General features: G+C 42.8%; 1 protein-coding gene across 2 annotated transcripts in view; it reads left to right on the plus strand.

Moving 5' to 3' along the window:
* TUBGCP5 (tubulin gamma complex component 5) overlaps window positions 1-19,176 on the plus strand; it is a 103,550-nt gene that overhangs the window by 40,714 nt on the left and 43,660 nt on the right. For both annotated transcript variants that reach the window (XM_088463348.1, XM_088463347.1), the window contains exons 9-11: window positions 14,996-15,089; window positions 18,564-18,810; window positions 18,951-19,153. In XM_088463348.1, coding sequence (XP_088319474.1) covers window positions 14,996-15,089; window positions 18,564-18,810; window positions 18,951-19,153 — 544 coding nt within the window. The remainder of the gene's footprint in view (window positions 1-14,995; window positions 15,090-18,563; window positions 18,811-18,950; window positions 19,154-19,176) is intronic.

Here is a 19,176-nt window from a genome sequence, read left to right on the forward strand (position 1 = left end):
GGTAGGATATGTTCTTCTCAGTTTTATGTCTGATACCTAGCATATTTAAAGAGGATGCTGCGATGAGAGGCTGGACTCTCCTGATCCGGTAGTTTGTTCTATAACTCCGCTTACACCATCTCTCCCTAGGGATTGGGTGGTGTGTGTGTATATGTATATAATTATGGATATGTGTAGGTATGCCTATACTTCCACAGTCATTAAGGTACATATTATTCCACGTCTGGAAAGCTGCCAGGGTTTACCAGAAGCTGTCTGTTATATACATACATATTATATGGTGGCTCTATAGACTAGAGTCATGTTCTGCAGCTTACATAGGATAGTCAGAGGCTCCTACGGCATTGCTTCTAGTATGGACTCTATACATGTCCTGGGGCCTTCCTGTATTTCCACACATGTATATAAGGATATGTACTTACACCCGCCTCGGGTTATAGTCCTGTTTCCATCAGTCTATATCTACGGCGTCCACTTCGGGGGACCTATTAATTACAACTACACTCTAGGGCGCACTTAGTAACCAACTTGTAAGACACTAGGAATGCAGTGTGTGTATATATAGATATAGCATGCTGATCTCCTATTGTGGGATATATGTGTGTGTGTGTGTGTGTGTGTGTGTGTGTGTGTGTGTGTGTGTGTGTGTGTATATATGTATATGTATGTAGTGTGCTGATCTCCTGGTGCAGGAGTTTGACAAGTGACTTACTATGTCGGTACTAACTCTTCCTTTCAAAGAGTTTGTCTTTTCATGCAGCTATGTTTATGTGTGTATGTATGTGTATATATACTGATATATTCCCGTTCCTTGTATGAATTTTCCTAATAATTGGAGAAATCTGTTTTTGGCCCTGACTGGCGTTATCACTACATATATATATATATATATATCTCTTCTTACTTGGGATAATTAACGCATTCTATGTCTATGTACAGGTACCTTTCCCAGCATCGATTCTGGTACTTTATATTATTGTCTTGTCGCATATCTCAATAAAATGGGTATCTGATGGTCCCTTGGGTACATTTCCTATCAGTACATAGAGAATCCTGGATCTATTCCATCCTCATGGCTTATTTAGTTAATTTACATGAGGCCTAGGGCCACCCGCCGATATAGGCAGGGTCTGGCCTGGGTTGTATCAGATTGTGGGCGTAATACACACTTCACCATTATAAGTGTTAATGTAAGGATACACTAGCAGACCGTTTTTGGGGTATGTGTAATCTCTATATGGATACATATCCCTAATGGAACAGGCTCAGGTATAGCGTCCTGTTGTACGGCCTTCTTGTCTCCACTAACAATTTGCTAGTTTCTACAGTATTTTCTTCTGCAGCATCTCCAGACTGAAGTCCGTGCTGTAGAGCATTGATCTTTGCCCACTGAGGCTACTCTCTGTACCTGTCGTGGTGGGTTGCTGTGAGATGAATAAGGTCAGTGACATTCTACATAGCGTCCAGAGGGCTTCTGGTCGCTCACAGGTAAGCGTGTTTACCCCACTAATGCCTTGGAAGATGCTTCCTTTTCATGCATCCTGACATAGCTGTTATTCTCTCTTACGCACCCTAGCTGCTGTCCTAGCAGCCTTCAGTTCTTTTAAATCAGTTGGCTGTACACTTTAGAGCTTTCCTGGTGTGTAGGTGCATAGTTGTAACATTGAGATTTGTGACCCTATTCTACTGGAATCTGTTGGGTTTATGGACTGAAGCGCATCTATGGGCTAATGCACATCTTTACTATAAAGTGTGACAGTCTCTATGTTCCATACAGAGGGCCTGGTTAGTTTCCTGTTCAGTATCTGTTGATAAATTCAGCACACTGACATGTACCTGAATGGTACCTTCATAGTTGTCCTAGTGCTTTAGCCTTTGCGGATGGGATACTTCCCTATATTGGTAACTCTCCCTGGGTGGAGGTGGCATCCGTGCTCTTTTTCTGCTAAGGGTATCCTGGGTGTTTTCATACTATGTTCAGGCCAGTAGTTGGTACTGATTACACTCTACCATCATGTAGGAAGTTGTCTGCTGTTTGACAGGAGGGGTGGTACTGCCGTCTGACCCACTGGAAGGAATTGTAGTCTCAATCCTCTCGTATCCATCTCATGCCCAGTGGGATCGCCACTCGTTGACAACTTCTATGGTCTAAACCTTCCACTGGTTACCAACCCTTTAGTAGTTATAGTTGGACCTCGAGAATGGTTCAGGGCGACTGTTAGGTCGTGACTCTTGCCTCCTTGTTTGCTTGGTTAAGAGTCTGTGGACGGGTTCAGCTCCGTCTCTGTATATTGGTATCATTATACTTTTATCTATATGATTGATGTCCCGCAGTGCTGGGATTCTGCTGTCTGAGACTGTTGCAGCTTCCTGTAGTTGTCGCTGGTACGGTTTTCTCGAGTTTTGTTCTCATGTTACTGCCATTCTATGGATTCTAGTTGAGGTTTTCTGCTCCCAGCGGTCTTGCTTGGTCTGTTTTTGGCTGAGCTTACGGTGTTCTGATGCTTCTCATCTGCGGCTACTCTCTAGCCGTATTCCATTGAATTTACGCTGTAAGTTGTGGAATGTCTGTGACTGTTCAGCAAGGAGCTCTGATTGTCTCCTGGCTCTACGACATGCCTCCAGTCTTGGGCTGTCCCTGTTTCGGTTGGCCGAAAGGTCGGCAGGTTTTCCGCGCTTCCCACCCGGGAGATTGGCTTTGGGACGTCCCCACTGTCTTGAACTCCAGTGTCCCCTAGTGGATGAAGGAGAAAACAGGATTTTGGTACTTACCGATAAATCCCTTTCTCCGATTCCACAGGGGACACTGGACGCCCGCCCAGCGCTGCGTTCCTGCCGTTTTGTTGGGTCCTTATCTAGTTGTGTGACTGCATGTGTTCCCTGCAGTGGGTTCCTCTGTTCTCCTTCAGTCTGTATTGTTCCGTTCTGTGGTCTTCTCCTTCTCCTCATTTTCCTGTTGTCTACCGTCTCCTCTCGGGCTCAGTTCTTAAAACTAGGGCTGATGGGGCATAGAGGGGGAGGAGCCAGTCACACTTCAGAATTATTTAAAGTGCCAGGCTCTGCTCTACCACCGTCTATACCCCACTGTCTTGAACTCCGGTGTCCCCTGTGGAATCGGAGAAAGGGATTTATCGGTAAGTACCAAAATCCTGTTTTTCTATATTTGTCGACTAAGCTTATTTGTTCTGTACACCGATGTAAAACCAATTGCTGTTTTCACCTTCAAATATGACTGGGTCCAGTAGGAGAGTTTCTTCTCTCTGCAAGTGGCAATGATATGTAAGAGGTGATAACATATCTAGTTTCAGGGAGATTCCAATGAGGTCAGTCCAGTTAAAAGGGGTTCTATCTCCTGATTAGATTAGGGATACCAAGAGGCTGAGGTAAAGAACCTATCCAGACGGGAATAGGTGTGATGCCAGGAAAAGAAGCGAGTATAGTCTATTGATGTGAGGTGGTGTAGTTGCCAGATATTGTATAAATTGTGCAGTTTAAGTTGTGAGGCAAGCATATAAGCTACAGAACAAAGAAGATCACACATGCGCTATGAATTGTCCCAACATATAGTTCTTACATAGATGTCATGTTTTTCATTTCCCGTCTTCTTGAAATGCGTCCTCTGTGGGATATATGTAAGAAGCGAAAAATATATATTAGTGTGATATTGATAAGTCTATGTCAGCAAACTCATGTGTAGATGATATATATATATTGGTGAGCAGATCCTGGTTTGGTATCTAGTCTTTTATTTATATATATATATATATATATATATATGTGTGTGTGTTACATTATATTTTATAACACCGGCAAAAAAATTATGGCAACATTAGTTCATGACCTGAAATGCAAGTGTGTGTGTGGTATCTGTACATGCACTGGCCTAAAAGTGGAACCGGGGTATATGACGCTGAGTAGGTATGGACTTCTGTATCGGATGCACATCCTATTATCGCTTTTTTTTTCTATGAGTTTCAATGCTATGTGGGACCCTTATCATGATTAGTGACTATAAGCATCTTTAGCAAATGGGTAGCAGCTGTGGTTCTGCTCATTGTGTCCAAAGTCTTAAGAAAAATTAGTGCTGGTCTAGGTCAGGGGTGCAAAAATTTTTGGAATTTTTCTCCCAACTTTAATATCTTTCTTCCTTAATCTTTTCTGCCCTTTAGATATGAACTTTCTTCTTTTTCCGGTTTGAGGTTTTTCTCTCTCTTCTTTTTTGGTTATATCATGTCTATATGAGGTATTATAAATAATGGTGGCACTTTAGTACCTCTCAGATTGTGATTATTCTCACACCTTTTATAATACTCCACACACCCCTTTGTCCTTCACTTACTACCTCAATTTCTATCAATATATCTATCACCCCTCACTAGTGCTATACCCCTTTTTTTTCTTTTGTGTCACGCACTATTCTTTTGCCTTTTACACATTTTTTTTCCCCACATTTCTTCATGCCCTTTTAGGGCATCTATCTATTCATTTCTTGTAATCATTTTCCTCTCCATCTTGGTGTTCTAGATTTATTTCTACTGATTTCACTTATTCCCACTTCATCCCACTTTCCCTAGGTTTACTTTTTAGATTGTCCCTTTTGCCTCGCTCTCTTAAGCAGGAGCTCCCTTTTTTTTTTTTCTCACAAGAGATCCCTTAACATCTTACTCTGAATCTTTTTCTCTTCACCTAATCACTCCTCTCACATATCATGCTCACAATGTGTTACATTACTCAGAAACTCTTCTATCCCAATACCACCGTGACTTTACCTGTATTTCCCCCTTATTTTCACTTCACACATTACTTATTTATTTTTAGTCCCATTTACTATAATTTACCAACCTTTTTATCATTTCTTTTCCTTTTCCTTCTCCTTCTCCCTCCCTTCCCCCCCATGGGCTATTGTATCCACAATCCTTTGCTCTCCATGGTGTCTCTACCGACTAAACTTTTAGTCTCCTCTGTAAATGCCCGTGGGCTGAATACACCTGAAAAGCGGTCTAAGCTCTTACGCTCCCTATGGGCAAATAGAGTAGATGTGGCAATGGTCCAAGAAATCCATTTTAAACTTTCTGCACGTTCCCCAACTCTGTGTGATGAGCATTACCCTACTGCTTTCTATAACAATAATCCCGATGGGAAATCTAAAGATGTTGCAATCCTTTTTTCACAAAGACTCCCCGTTTCTGATATTACCATACACAGACTGATTCCAGGTAGACTCCTCCTGCTTACATGCCAACTCTACAACCAGGCTTTCACATTCATCAATATATATTCCCCTAACCAAGCCCAACATCATTTCCTTATGTCAGCCTTGGATTTGCTAGATCCCTTAATTAAAGGTATCGCACTTTTGGGAGGAGATCTCAATTGGACGATGGACCCTCAACTGGATACTTCCAATAGTGCACCTAGATACCTTCCCACTAAATACAAACGAGTCAAAACACTGTTTCATAATTACCAGTTGTCTGACTCTTGCAGGACCATATATCCCACGGGCCGCAACTATTCCTTTTATTCCCATCCACAAAACACTTATTCTAGATTAGACTATAGATTCCTCAGTCACAGACATCTTCACATGCTCGCTGAAGCTGACATAGGTCCAATAACATGGTCAGATCACGCTCCAGTCTCCTTAACTCTGATTCTCCCACGTTTCTCTAAACAATGGACATGGCATCTAAACGAGTCCCTTCTTCAAGATACTTATTGTAAAGCGGAACTTGATATGTCCCTATCTGAATACATTGCTCATAACGTCACCCCAGAAGTCTCTCCAATTTCAGCTTGGGAAGAGCACAAATGCGTCATCCGTGGCAAGCTTATTCAACTAGGCTCATGTACTAAAAATCAAAAATCTGAACGAAGTTTAGCCCTTCTACAACAAATGAATTCACTAGAGGTGTCCCACAAGTTGTCTGTCCGTGGATAACTACAATAAGCTTCTAGAAGCTCGCAACGCTCTTAGCAAATTTCTTTCAGATAATATCAAATTGTCTTCAAAAAAATGCAGAAGTCGCTTCTATCAATGGGGGAATAAGCCGGGAAGGCTTCTGGCTAGAGCATTGAGAGCACAGCGAACGTCTGGATTCATGCATACACTTAAAGACAGTCAGGGAACATTCCATGTTGAGACTTCCAAACTTGCTTTTTGCTTCCAACAATATTCTAACCTCTATAACCTGCCTGACCTTAATTCTGACATGCCTAGACCCCTCACCTCACAAGGTGTTCTAGATTCTCTCTTCTATTTCCTTCTCTGCCGTCTCCCCTGCGGATAAACTCGCTTTAGAACACCCGTTCTCAATGCAGGAAATGGAGCTAGCTATATCTACTGCACCTTCTGGCAAAGGCCCTGGACCTGATGACCGAACAATAGCCTACTACAAGATGTTTCAAGACAAATTGGCACCTATGATGTTAAACGCTTTTAACAATGTCTCCGCAGAATCCAAATTCTCTAAACAGTTCTTGGAAGCACACATTTCAGTAATTCTTAAAGCAGGTAAGGACCCCTCCCTGTGCTCAAGCTACAGACCCATCTCGTTATTAAACGTGGATCTTAAGCTAACAGCCAATAGGTTAAACCTCCTCCTTCCCCAACTGATCCACAACGACCAAGTTGGATTTGTTAAGGGTCGTGAGGCACGTGATAACACCATGAAAGTCCTCAGCTTAGTCCATTTTGCTACTTCGCAGACGAAGACCCCAATTGTCTTACTCTCAACCGACACAGAAAAAGTGTTTGATAGGGTTAATTGGTCTTTTATGAGGCTTGTGCACGTGGGACTTTGTCCTCTCGCCCTTCATTGGATCTTAACCCTATATTCCTGTCCTTCAGCCAGGGTGAGAATCCATGCTGAACTATCTGGCAACAATGGCATGTGACAGAGTTGCTAATTGTCTCCTTTGGTATTTATTCTTTGCGTGGAGGGCATTAGCACGATCTATACAAGCCAACCACCATATTTCTGGGATTATGGCAGGAGACAGAGAACCCAAACTTGCCCTATTCGCAGATGACCTACTGGCCATTATATCCCATCCAGTGACGTCTCTGCCTCACTTGATGCGTGAATTTAAACACTTTGGATGACTATATAATTTTAAGATTGATTTCTCAAAATCTTGGGCCTTAAATTTATCCGCTCACTCCTCTATAATTGCTGGACTACAATCTGCATTCACTTTCCCTTGGCACCCCTTCCATATCACCTACTTAGGGGTTAAAATTACTAAAAACTTGTCACAACTTTTTACCACCAATATCTCCCCCATCCTCTCCTCCGTCCGATTGGACTACTACCACTGGAATTTGAAGCACCCTTCTTGGTTGGGGAAAATCAATGTGGTTAAAAAAATTTCCTTTTTTTATTTTTTTTTAATTTGTTCATTTTTGTTATCTATATGTATATATCTGTTTCGATATATCTACATATTTGTGATTTTCAGTTTCTCAACTACTGCCAGTATAATAGGCTATGATGTATCCCCCTGCCTTATTGACAATTATTCTCATTTCTCGACTATTTCTCTGTTACAGGCTTTAACAAATCCCTAACGAAAAAAAAACACAAAAAGGGGGCGCTATACAACTAAATGGAGCAATAATATTAATAAATAATGGGCATGTTACAATATTGAATAATACCTTTAAATTAGCCTTAGAGATTGCTACTACCAATAGAGGAGCTGACCCTCTTTTAACAGAAACAACAAAAACACAAATGAGCAGCGCTATCTCATTAAGGACATATGGAACACAATTGTGAGCACTAAATTGTGGAAAAAGGACTAAAAAATCCACTTTGGTAAAAAGGTTTTAGGACCAATTTAATATGAAAAATAGTTGACCCAAAGGAAGGCACAGAAATAAAATTAGGTAGAGAATACAATTAAAAAATAATAATAATAAAAGAATATGCAATGAATAGAAAAACACCTCAAAAAAAGGAATAAATAATTAAATAGAATAAAAACTGGAAAAATACATACAAGTCAATGTAAACACATGTATATTAAAAATTAGAACTGCCAATACATTAGTGGAAAGATCAACCCTGTTTATCCTTTATTGTCAGAACTGTATTGATATGAGACAGTGTTGCCAAATCACATCATTAGTATCAAACACTGTTGCCAGTTCATGTTGACAGTGTCATTAAGGAAAGTATAGGGGAAATAACCTCCTCCAGTCTTATACTTCTATTGCTGAACCTCAGAGTACTGGTTGAAGTTATGAGTATGCACTGGCCAGTCATAGGAGGATTTAAACAGGCATCAATCTTTTTGCACAGAGACCTCTTTAATAATAAACAGTAATTTGTATTTTGTAAGGAAATTAAATAAATACAATTTCCCAATAGGACACCAGTGATTGAATCTCCTCTTGTATGTGTCACTATGAGAGAGATGATCCAACCTTCCAAACACAGTCTGAATAGACCGGAGATAAAGACACAGTACGGAGAGATTGTTTGCAGCATGTATCTAGATCAAATCACATCCTGTGAATAAAGATCTATCTCTACCACTAAGACTCATGTGGTACCTTTCCAATCTGGTTCAGTTCGTCCTGCCTTGTGGGGTTAGTCCAAAACGAGTGCATTCGTGACCACGGCCGTATGTCCCTTGGTGAAACAGGCGTCCAGCAGCATTGAAGTTCACGTCGGTGCCGACGGGGACTCAGACCCTTCCATATGACTAGAGGAGTTATCACGGTATTCATGCAGATTTAGTCACATCTAGGTACTCCTCCTCTCTCCCTTCTCGCTAGCCACTCTCATCTGGTCCGATGGGAGCACCCTGCAATACTCTAGTATCATCAAGGTGCACGGCGGTTAACATTTTACACGGACTGCAGAAGTGGCGTTTCTTCTTTCCAAGTTGTTAATGCTGTCATTCGGACCCCCCTCCACTGTATGTTCACTGCCTATGGGCACACATTCAGATTTGGGGCTTGTTATACAGCAATACAACTTTCTATTTATCTCTAATATAGACGCACACCACCAGAGCGTATGGTAAAAGGAAATTCCTTCCTTACATTTTTTTGCTGGCTCAAATTATGATTCAACTCAGTTTGTCTTTTCCTGCAATGTAAGGGGTTAATAAGCTGCACTCTGGTGAGCAGCTCGGTAAAGGTAAAAGTGTGTATTATGGGTACAGCCTAATAGGCTGGGAACAAGCACTATAAAAGGGTGTTAATATATAGGATAATATGTATGCAAGTAGAAAATAAAATAGAGTAATAAAATAGCAATAATAAGGGGGGTGGAAATAGAAGAAAAAAAAATACAAAGTAAAAATAAAATAACGAAAACGACAAGTAGTTTCCAAACTTAGCAACAGGCAGTCAGCAAATGTAAAAGTAGTGGTTAATGACCATATACATGTGGGTAATGTTTAAGGCCTTTTTGGACTGATTGGTGCAGCGATGGGAGGACAGAAACCTCCCGTGGAGCAGAAGGGCATTCTGGATTGAGGATGCTTTACCCTGGTAGAGGTGGGAATGTCCCTAACTGACCCTACCTGTGGATGCTGCTCCTCTTCTTGCCGTGATTCCTGGTGGTGTGCAGCAGTGACCCGGTCGGTGTGGCTTCGTTCCTAATGGGGTCTTACCTCCTCCAGCTAGTACTCACTTAACAGACCACCTTTATTTGTGTCTCATGTCCTATGTTTATAGAGATTTGCTAATTGATTGATTTATATCATTAAGTTTTTCTCATATACCACTATAAATTATCGGCTAATAATTATAGGCTTTCTTTGGAAAGCTCTAAACTGCTTCAGACACCATATTATAGGTGTTATGCATTTTCTATGTGTCATTTTGGGACAATAGATGACGATTGCCATAATTTGCATTAGTGAGAGCTTTCTGTGTATAATATGTGACTTAATATATTCTGCATGTTTCTGTTTTGTCAATGATTATATATGAAAAGTTACGGTTTATACTCTGCATACTACATTGTTTCTACTTGTAATACAGTTATGGAAATACAGGATGGTTCCAGCGCTTTCTATGATCTATCCTATAAATTTGTTTGATGGTGTTCTCTATGTATTCAGAGATATGTAAAAAAACAGAATGGCAATATTGTATAAAATCGTCAAAAAAAAGTTGTATTTTTTAAGAAAAATAAACACACTCACCATTTACCGGTGGATGAGAGGCGTTGGACACAATTTTCACCGTGGTCCTGCGGTGGTTGCAAAATGCAACGTAGATCTGGATACCTTTGAGTCACTCCATAGATGGGGGTAAACGCATATGACAAGCTTCCATAGTGCAAATCAGTAAACCCAATACAAGGTTAAGTAGTATACTCACCTTGAATGGGGGGTGAAGGAATCCTTGCACATACGACAAGCTATGTGGAAGCTTGTCATATGTGTTTTCCCCCATCTATGGAGTGAACCAAAGGTATCCAGATCTACGTTGCATTTTGCAACCACCGCAGGACTATGGTGAAAATTGTGTCCAACGCCTATCACCCACCGGTAAATGGTGAGTGCGTTTATTTTTCTTAAAAAATACAACTTTTTTTTGACGATATTATACGATATTGCCATTCTGTTTTTTACATATCTCTGAATACATCGAGAACACCATCAAACAAATTTATAGGATAGATCATTAAAAGCGCTGGAACCATCCTCTATTTCCATAACTGTCTTTTGGGGGGCATTGTTGAAAGGCTCCTACCGTTCCAAGCTGCACATCTGGATCTACCATTGGATCTAACAGGGAAATTGGCGCCAGTCTCACGCATCCCTATTCTACTTGTAATACGACAACAAGTCTTCAATTACCATTACAGAGTAAACTATGAATTTAAAGGGATATGAATACTCCTGTATCTTTGCTCTAATATTTTCACAGATATTGGGAGCTTGTGTTTCAATAGCCCACAACCCACATCGACCAGCATTTATAAAAGGTGTTGATATTCTGTTAAATGTATTAAGAATGCTACAATTTGCCACTACACCATGTGGCAAAGGGGTGTGTTTCTTTTGCTTGAGGATTGTATTCACCAGGCTATATATATGCTTGGTGATCTGTGGTTTCATTTCATTTTAAAGGAATATTAGAAGTTATGTTTTATTTCAACTAATCTGCATATATTCTAAGATCTGCATATATTATAAGATGTCCCCTGCTAAGGTTTCTTTCATTTATACCCCTGCGAATTCCTTTTTTAGGACCCTCGTGGGAGTTTTACATTTTTGATAATCCCTCAAGAAACAGTAAGATGCCTTTTGGAGATCAAAGAATCCAGAATATTGTTACCTGTACTTCTCTTGTTGCTGTGCCTTAATAGAAGTTGGGGGAGAACTGGGAAGAAATTAGAAGAAGAAGAAATTAGTCCAAGGCAATTGTTTCCCTAGCCTTCCTGATTGGCAGAAATTCATTTATCCTCTGTCTGTCTGTGTGATTGTGGATGCTATACTATTGATCTTCAGTCTATTCTTGCAAAATACTTACCAAAGTTAAAATCTATACTGAGACCATTTTGGATTGACAGCCATGTAGGCTGAAGATCTGCCAAAACAAAGACCGAAGCTATTGGTAGGTGCCAAAAAGTCCCTTTTGAAATGGATGAATTGAGCCATCTTGGAGAAACAGTCCAAGACCACCAAAATGGCATTGTATTCCTTGGATGAGGGAAGCATGGGTGTATCTAGGGGTCGGGGCGCCCCTGGCAAAGTACAGAACTGGCGCCCCTGCGCACCCCCCACATGTAGGAACTCATGCACTGCTACTGATAAGCACTGATTCTGGCAGGGACTGATTACAGAAAACGGGGTCTGACAGGCCGTAAGACATTGACATCAAATGAAATATTCTGTGTCTCTCCAATTCTTGCTCCTAACCTCCCTCCGGTTCCAGGCTATTTACTTACCTTACTTAGCATCTTTTGGATGCTTCCCCCCCTGGCTGTGGCAGTGGTCTGTTCTCCTCTCCTCAATACTTCTTGGTGGTGCGGCGTCTGTGACGTCACGCGCACTGTGCCATGGTACAAAAAAAAAACTATATTGCACCGGCCGCAGCGCACAGTTTTCCAGGTCTCTGCAGAGCTCAACCAGCGAATGCTCGCGGCAGCCGGCCCAGCCAGTTTGAGACAGCCCAGGAGAATCTGCAAGGGTCCGCCTCAGCGGGAACTCTCCTGAGTTCCCACTGCCCAATCTGCCCCTGGCAGCATCGTAGACTTTGATAGATAAAAATGGCTGCAGGTGACACTGCCGTGAGGCGTCGGCGCCCCCCCTTTGGCCGGCGACCCTGGCGAGTGCCATCCTGGCCAATAGGAAGATACGCCCCTGGAGGGAAGGTCCGTAACAAAGTCCATAAAAAAATCTGGGTCTATGGTTTGTCTGGATTGGATAGCTGGCATAACGTTTCCCTGAGACTTTGCCCACGTTAGCTTGTCCTAAATAAGCTAAAACAAAACCTTCTATAGTTTTGGAGAGTGTTGATCTCCAATAATTCCTCCTGGGTGGCGAGACCTTTTGAATATCACGGTCTTTTCTCCCTGTGACACACGCTACCCGATTCCTGTTGCCACTCGAGTCTCATTACCTCAGCCTCCTTTCAGAATCTTCTCTTATTATTTATCATTAGCCAGTAAACAATCTCCTACTCCCAAACACAAGATTGCTTGGCAGATGGATTTGGGCAGGTCCCTGATGATGAGTCCTCGTGGTCCACAATTAGGGAAAGCTTGTTGAAATCCCTCCTTTTTATTACTATCAAAGAGAATTCCTATAAAGTTTTTTAGGAGGGGGTAGTTTGGCCCATCTTATCTGTATCGGAGAGGGCGTGGTGAACTAGGTTCTTACATACACATCTTATGGACCTTCTCTAAAATTGCTATCTTCTCAACATAGCAACTCTCTTTTGTCTAATTTAACCCCAGTTTCCATTTCTAGAGATCCAGGTCCCTTCTTCTGTGCCTACCTATTGCGGACCTGTCCGGTTATGAGTTTTACAGATTCTTATAGCAGCCAGGTGGCTTCTAACCAGTCATTGTCAAAAGGTCAACCCCCCCACCTCCCTCTCTACAAAAAGTACACAATAAAATATGGCATCTCGTGACCATGGGCACAATGTCTGCGTCCAAGAATAGTGCCTTTTTCAAAACTATTGGTACTTGTTGATCGGTTTGTGCAATATGCACCTATGAAAATACATCTGCTCTCCTTTATTTTCATGCAGCGCTTGGTCCCTGTGTCTCTTTACCTATGTCAGGTGCCTCTTCTGTCTATAAACAAAGATAATCTCACAGACGCTAAAGATATTCGATAAACCAGTAGCTGTATGGACGTGTGTTAAGCCTCCAGTTTTATCCACCAGCACTACGGTAATAAAAAGTCTAACTGACTCTTTCTTTGGACTTCAAGAATAAACTATGACATATTTTAATAGCACATATTCAATCTTCAGGCAATAATAAATGACATAGATACAATGTTTATAAGCAGCAGATATGCTGCTGTAGAATATTCAGATTTATATATTACAGTATCTCTTTATGAGAAGTGGTCAATTGGCCGATTCAAAGTTGTACGCTATTGCTGCCACAGATTTTTACAGCTGAGGATGTTTGAAAATATGCTAATGGAATAGCTTCTGGGTCTTGTACTGAGATGTCCACTGGAACTATCTCAGCTGTCCGCAACTGCATACACGTACGCAGCATCGGACGCAGATCGTGCAAACATCGACTCCTTGAGTGAGTCTATGGTCACTCAGAATGGATGCCATAACTGAGACACCGGAGCCATGTTTCTTGCATATGAGATGGAGGATGCAGGATGTGACCCGCCTTAGGTTTTAGCCGACAGTCCCTGTTGCCTCCAATAAATGCTTCCTGCCTGTCAATCACACTGCGAATAAAGACTTGCAGTGTGCGACTACAGTAATGTACCTTGACACATGTGCAATGCGACTCGGAAGCATGTGCAGTGGCAAAAAATCGCTCCATCGGTGAAAACATTGGCATTGTGCGCAGCTCTGAATCAGGCCCACTGTTCTATAGGTGTATGCAAAGAGGCAATATCAAGAATGATTGTAAATGATGTTCAGCAATGAAGATGGGACAAAAGTTACCAATCCTAGTGCCAGGTAGTCCCGTAAGCAAAGAAGATCCTAAACAGATAATCTGCTCCTATCTTAATCTGGATACAAATTCCAATTAACCCCCTAATTCGTTTCCTTGCGGCAAAACCCATAGGTTTGTCAGAGGTGTCTCTTCTGTCTATAGCTTGTCTGAACTCTGGAATCGCATGCTCATTCCATGGCCTTAGTTTGGTCACTCACTGTAGTTCATGCACACTCCTAGTATGACTTTCAGAAGTTAAATACAGATGTACCCTCTTACGGAATCGGTATGTGATGCCGGGGGCTGATTAGCTGCCGGATGAAATACTGATGCCAGAAGACCGAAGGCTCTACATCCCGACTGAGGCTGGTAAGGACCCTAACCCCCCCCCCCCCCCTTAACCCTCCCTTAGAGGTGCCTAACCCTAACCACCTCCTGGTGGTGCCTAAACCTATCCTGCCCTTGTGCAAAAGAGGCTCTGTGGAAGCTGAGTCACGCAGGACCTGGTGTGCCCAGAAGGGTTGTTTGGCGCGACTGCAGCAATAGTGTATGAGGACACACATTAAATCTGAAGGTCTGCAGATAAAGCACATCTTGTTTGTTTAATTTCAAAGCCATTGTGGTGGTGAATAGAGGCCAAAATATGAAAATTCTGTCAATGTCCCAATATTTATGCACCTGAGTGTATGTGTGCCAGAACATAAATGTGTTATGTGTTACATTTTGTGTTACTTCTTGGATGCCAGGGAAGCAATAAAACCGTTACATGTTTTATAGCAGATGATGAACACAGGCACTGTGGCATGTTTGTTTTTTTACTTGGACATTATACAAAACAAAATGATAATTTGTATCTAACAACATCTGTTTTGTCTTAGGTTACTTTCCGGTGTGAAAAAGCTATTCATCTTTCATTTAAATGATGGCAAAGTCACTGTGAGGAATGACATCGTTGTAACACATATGACACATGTATGTTAGCAATCTAACTTTGTAACCTATTTCATTTCTGTTAGATCATTTTAATTATTGTGGTAAAATTTAATTGTTTATTTTAAAAAAGGCATACAAAAACAAACCCTCTTATAATGCTGGCCAATATATCTTGTGTGCACCGGCCAATGTGTACCAGCGATACGTCTGTGAACAACGTCGTTCACAGACCTATCGCATCGGCTGTGCTGCACATCTGATGCCCAATATATCTGTGTGCACGGACGGTCAGCTGACCGCCGGTACACTTGCAGCCGCGTGGAGGGGTGCGGGACCCGTAGCCAGAAGACAGATGCTGGTTGTCCAGTTTGTATGAACAACCATCATCTGCAGCTCTCTTGATCTGCAGATATATCTGTAAGGTGTGTCGCCATCTTAAGTTGTGTTTCGCTAAAGCTGGGTACACACTGAACAGACTTGTAAGTCGAGCCCAAACCAACGGATTGCACTCATCCCGCACGCACCAATAGAGGCCCCCACTGTATCACAACTGGGCTCTGAGACTACCTCTGATGAGGTCAGAAACCGAGAGGTTTCGGATACTGTAGGAGAATTATGGGGAAAATAGTCTCCCAATTGCTGTCAAACCCAGATTTGGCGAGACCTGCCCAGAGGCGCAGAGTCATAACCCACTTGGTGGTTTTCTCCAGTGACCCCTCCAATCAGGATATGGTTTTTGCTGCACCAAGTGAGCAGGTCGCGGCCCTCTGGACAGGTACCTGGGAGTGACGGAAGACTAGAACTATATACAGAACCTAACTGACACTGGGAACACTAAGAATAACACTGATGAACGGAAACAGGATTTGTACTGAAGACATGGATGAAGTACACAAGGATGTGTATTTTGTACACAAGGCGTGGCTCCGCACAAACTGGCAGGCGACGTTAGGATTCGTACACAGGAAAGTGTATTTTGTACACAGAGGTGCGGCTCCGGCCGCACTGGCAGCTGAATTGGAGATTAGTACACAGGGACGTGTATTTTGTACACAGGGTTGCGGCTCCGGACGCACTGGCAGATGACTGGGATTTGTACTCAGGGATGTGACTTGAGACACAAAGGACAAACCAGTAACTTGTATAGAACACAGGAACGCAATGCACAGCGGGTGCAACTTGAGACACACAAAACAAACTCATAGTTAACACATGGTAGAATGCACAGAGATCCAAGGAAATCACAGGTAACCAGGAACACAGAGGAAGGTAATATAGCCTCTGGAACACGAGCCGGTTGTCACCAGGAATGACTATGTGCAGTCATATGGTGATGTTGAACAGCAACTTCCTGTTGCAGGAGTCGGACCTAAATACACCTTGTCAGCTGGTCATTGGATCACGAGATCAACTGGGAGACTTGCAAGGCTGCCAATTGGAGGAAACTGGTCAGGTGAGATGAACCTACATGGCTGCACCCATACCTGCTAACACAGGAGTAAGGATGTACGCATGGAAGACCTACCGGACCCCCGGGAGAATACTCAGTCATAACCCACCACTGCCACTGGCGCCTGAACGCCTCTGATCCTAAAGACAGCAGTTCAGCGGTGAGTAAAGGCCGATCCCAGGCCGGATCCTGACACACTGTCACCAACATCAGACCCCCCGGGGTCGTATCTACATCCAGACACAGCACGGCATTGCCACAACACCACTGCGCTGGGCACACCACTAGGCTGCAGCAGTCAGCACCCACCATTGACTGACACCCCGCGCAGACCCCACGTGGAGGCACCACATCTGCCAGCAGTCAACCTTGACTTTACACTGGAGTGGGAGAGAAGCGCCAACCAGCCACCTACCCCAGTACACCTACCGTTAGGTAAGCATCCCTCCTAACACCAGTGCCGGATCCTGCCGACTGGGGGTGCTCCAGCACTTACATTAAGGCTACTCCCTGTTCCTAAGTCTGTAGACCATAGGTCCAGCAGGGGTAACGTGCTGGTCATTGAACTGCACGGTAAGGAGCCCCCTGAAAGGGTCTACCAACTTCCCTACCGAGGAGTGCACCTGACCTCACCCCGTCCACAGGGGTGAATACGTTCCAATTCATAAGATAAGCCCACGTCCATCTGGCACTGATGCATAGTACCATCCTAGAGAAGCATTGTGTCTCCTCCAATAAAAGAGGATTGGCTCCAGTTTATTTGTGTTGCTTTTCATTTTCACATCATTTTGTCACTTATACAATAACTTACCACACTGACATATTCAATATAATTTACCACATAGCCATCCCCCCTCCCACATTCCCCCCTCCCTGCCCTCTTTCTCCATCCCATCCTGCACCCACAATCAAGGAACGCACATACCATCTTAGTTATTCGTGTCGTGCCCCCCTCCCCGCGGCTGGCGCTGCAAGTTTACGGGCGGTCAGCTGATATATTTGTCTATAGATATATTGGGCATTAGCTGTGCAGCACAGCCGACGTGATATGTCTGTGAATGACGTGGTTCATAGACATATCGCTGGTACGCACTGGCCGACGGGCACCCAATATATTGGCCAATCAAAAGGCATGGAGGCAGTGATCGCGCTACGTTTCTTTTGTTGATTTAAAAATATTCCTCTTTTTTTTTTTTTTATCTTTTCCCCCCAAATACAGATAAGTAATTTGCTATATGATGAAAATGTACAAATTAGCATTATTTTAACTTGTTGATCGGTCAGGCAAGGCTGTTGGTCATGAACAGATAATATGTAGCAGTAATGCTCCAATCCAATCTTCTACAACAAGGTGACCTCATGCAGATGTATACATAACTACAAATTTATACTGTTACTGCTTTAATAATAAATACCTATGGATAGCTGGGAGAGGGTGCTGTGGGTCAAAGAGAAGACAGGAAGTACAGGCCATGGGACCCGGTGGTTAATGTTAGCAAGGGGATAAGGCGAACTCCCTGTAGCCCCTACCCCAGCTCAGGGCACCATTCCGCTGCGGTCTTGCTGTTCCCTGAGCTGCTTCTCCCTAACCCTCTGCCCCCTCTGAGACGTACGGCAGCCATTTTCTGCAAGCAGTTCTCCGAAAATGCTGGGTCAAATCTCCCTGTATACCTCTCCCAAGGGCCAGGTTTATATAGCACTATCCTACCAGCCAATTAAATTCAATTCGCCCAGGGTGTCTGAAGCAAGTCCCGACGTTTTAACCTTAAAACAGCTTTTTTTCCCCAAAGTTTACACCTGCTCAGGGGCTGCAAGAATAAAGTTGCATTAAACCCTATTAGAAATTACCATGGCTAAATTTGTGCAGCTAATTGTATATGTCCCATAGTGCGGATGGTGTGTAGCTTTTTGCCAACTTCGTGCTAGATGCCAACAGTGGTCATATCCGTCCAATAGTTTCACCATCTCTTGTGATGACTCCTATCCGGTGTACTAGCCGGGCACTTGAACAGTGAAAGATCAGTTATTAAACTGCTTATGCCAATATTTATTTTTATTTCCAGAATTGCCTTAGGTCTGTGCTTGAACAAATAGCAGCATATGGCCACGTTGTCTTTAGGCTGCAGAAGTTTATGGATGAGGTCACAGGTCATTGCTCTGAGAATTCATTGCCAGGGACCCTTCCAACTCCCAAAAAAGCAGCTGAAGCTCCATTCCGAACATACCAGGCCTTCATGTGGGCATTGTATAAATATTTCATGAGTTTTAAAGAAGAACTAGCAGAGATTGAGAAGTGCATCATTAACAAAGGTATTTGTTCATTATTAGATGTTTTAAGTCTACACTAGCCGCATTGTAGTAATATGTTATGTTATTTTGCTAAGGAAATTTTATATAAAATGTTTACAACTGAATTGCATTTCTATTTTTTTTTTGTTTTCTTTGTTTAGATGAAACGGTCACTTTAGCACTAGTTGTTGACAAGTTGGCTCCTCGGCTTGCACAGCTGAAAGTGCTGCATAAAGTGTTCAGCACTGGCATCGCAGAAGTCCCTCCAGACACAAGGAATGTTGTGAGAGCCTCTCATCTCCTTAATACTCTGTATAAAGCTATTCTGGAGTATGACAATGTGGGAGAGGCCTCTGAGCAAACGGTAGGCAAGCATCTACTGAACTA

The sequence above is a fragment of the Taudactylus pleione genome, unplaced genomic scaffold (assembly GCF_031769625.1).
Source record: "Taudactylus pleione unplaced genomic scaffold, aTauple2 ptg001346l, whole genome shotgun sequence".
Lineage (NCBI taxonomy): Eukaryota > Metazoa > Chordata > Amphibia > Anura > Myobatrachidae > Taudactylus > Taudactylus pleione.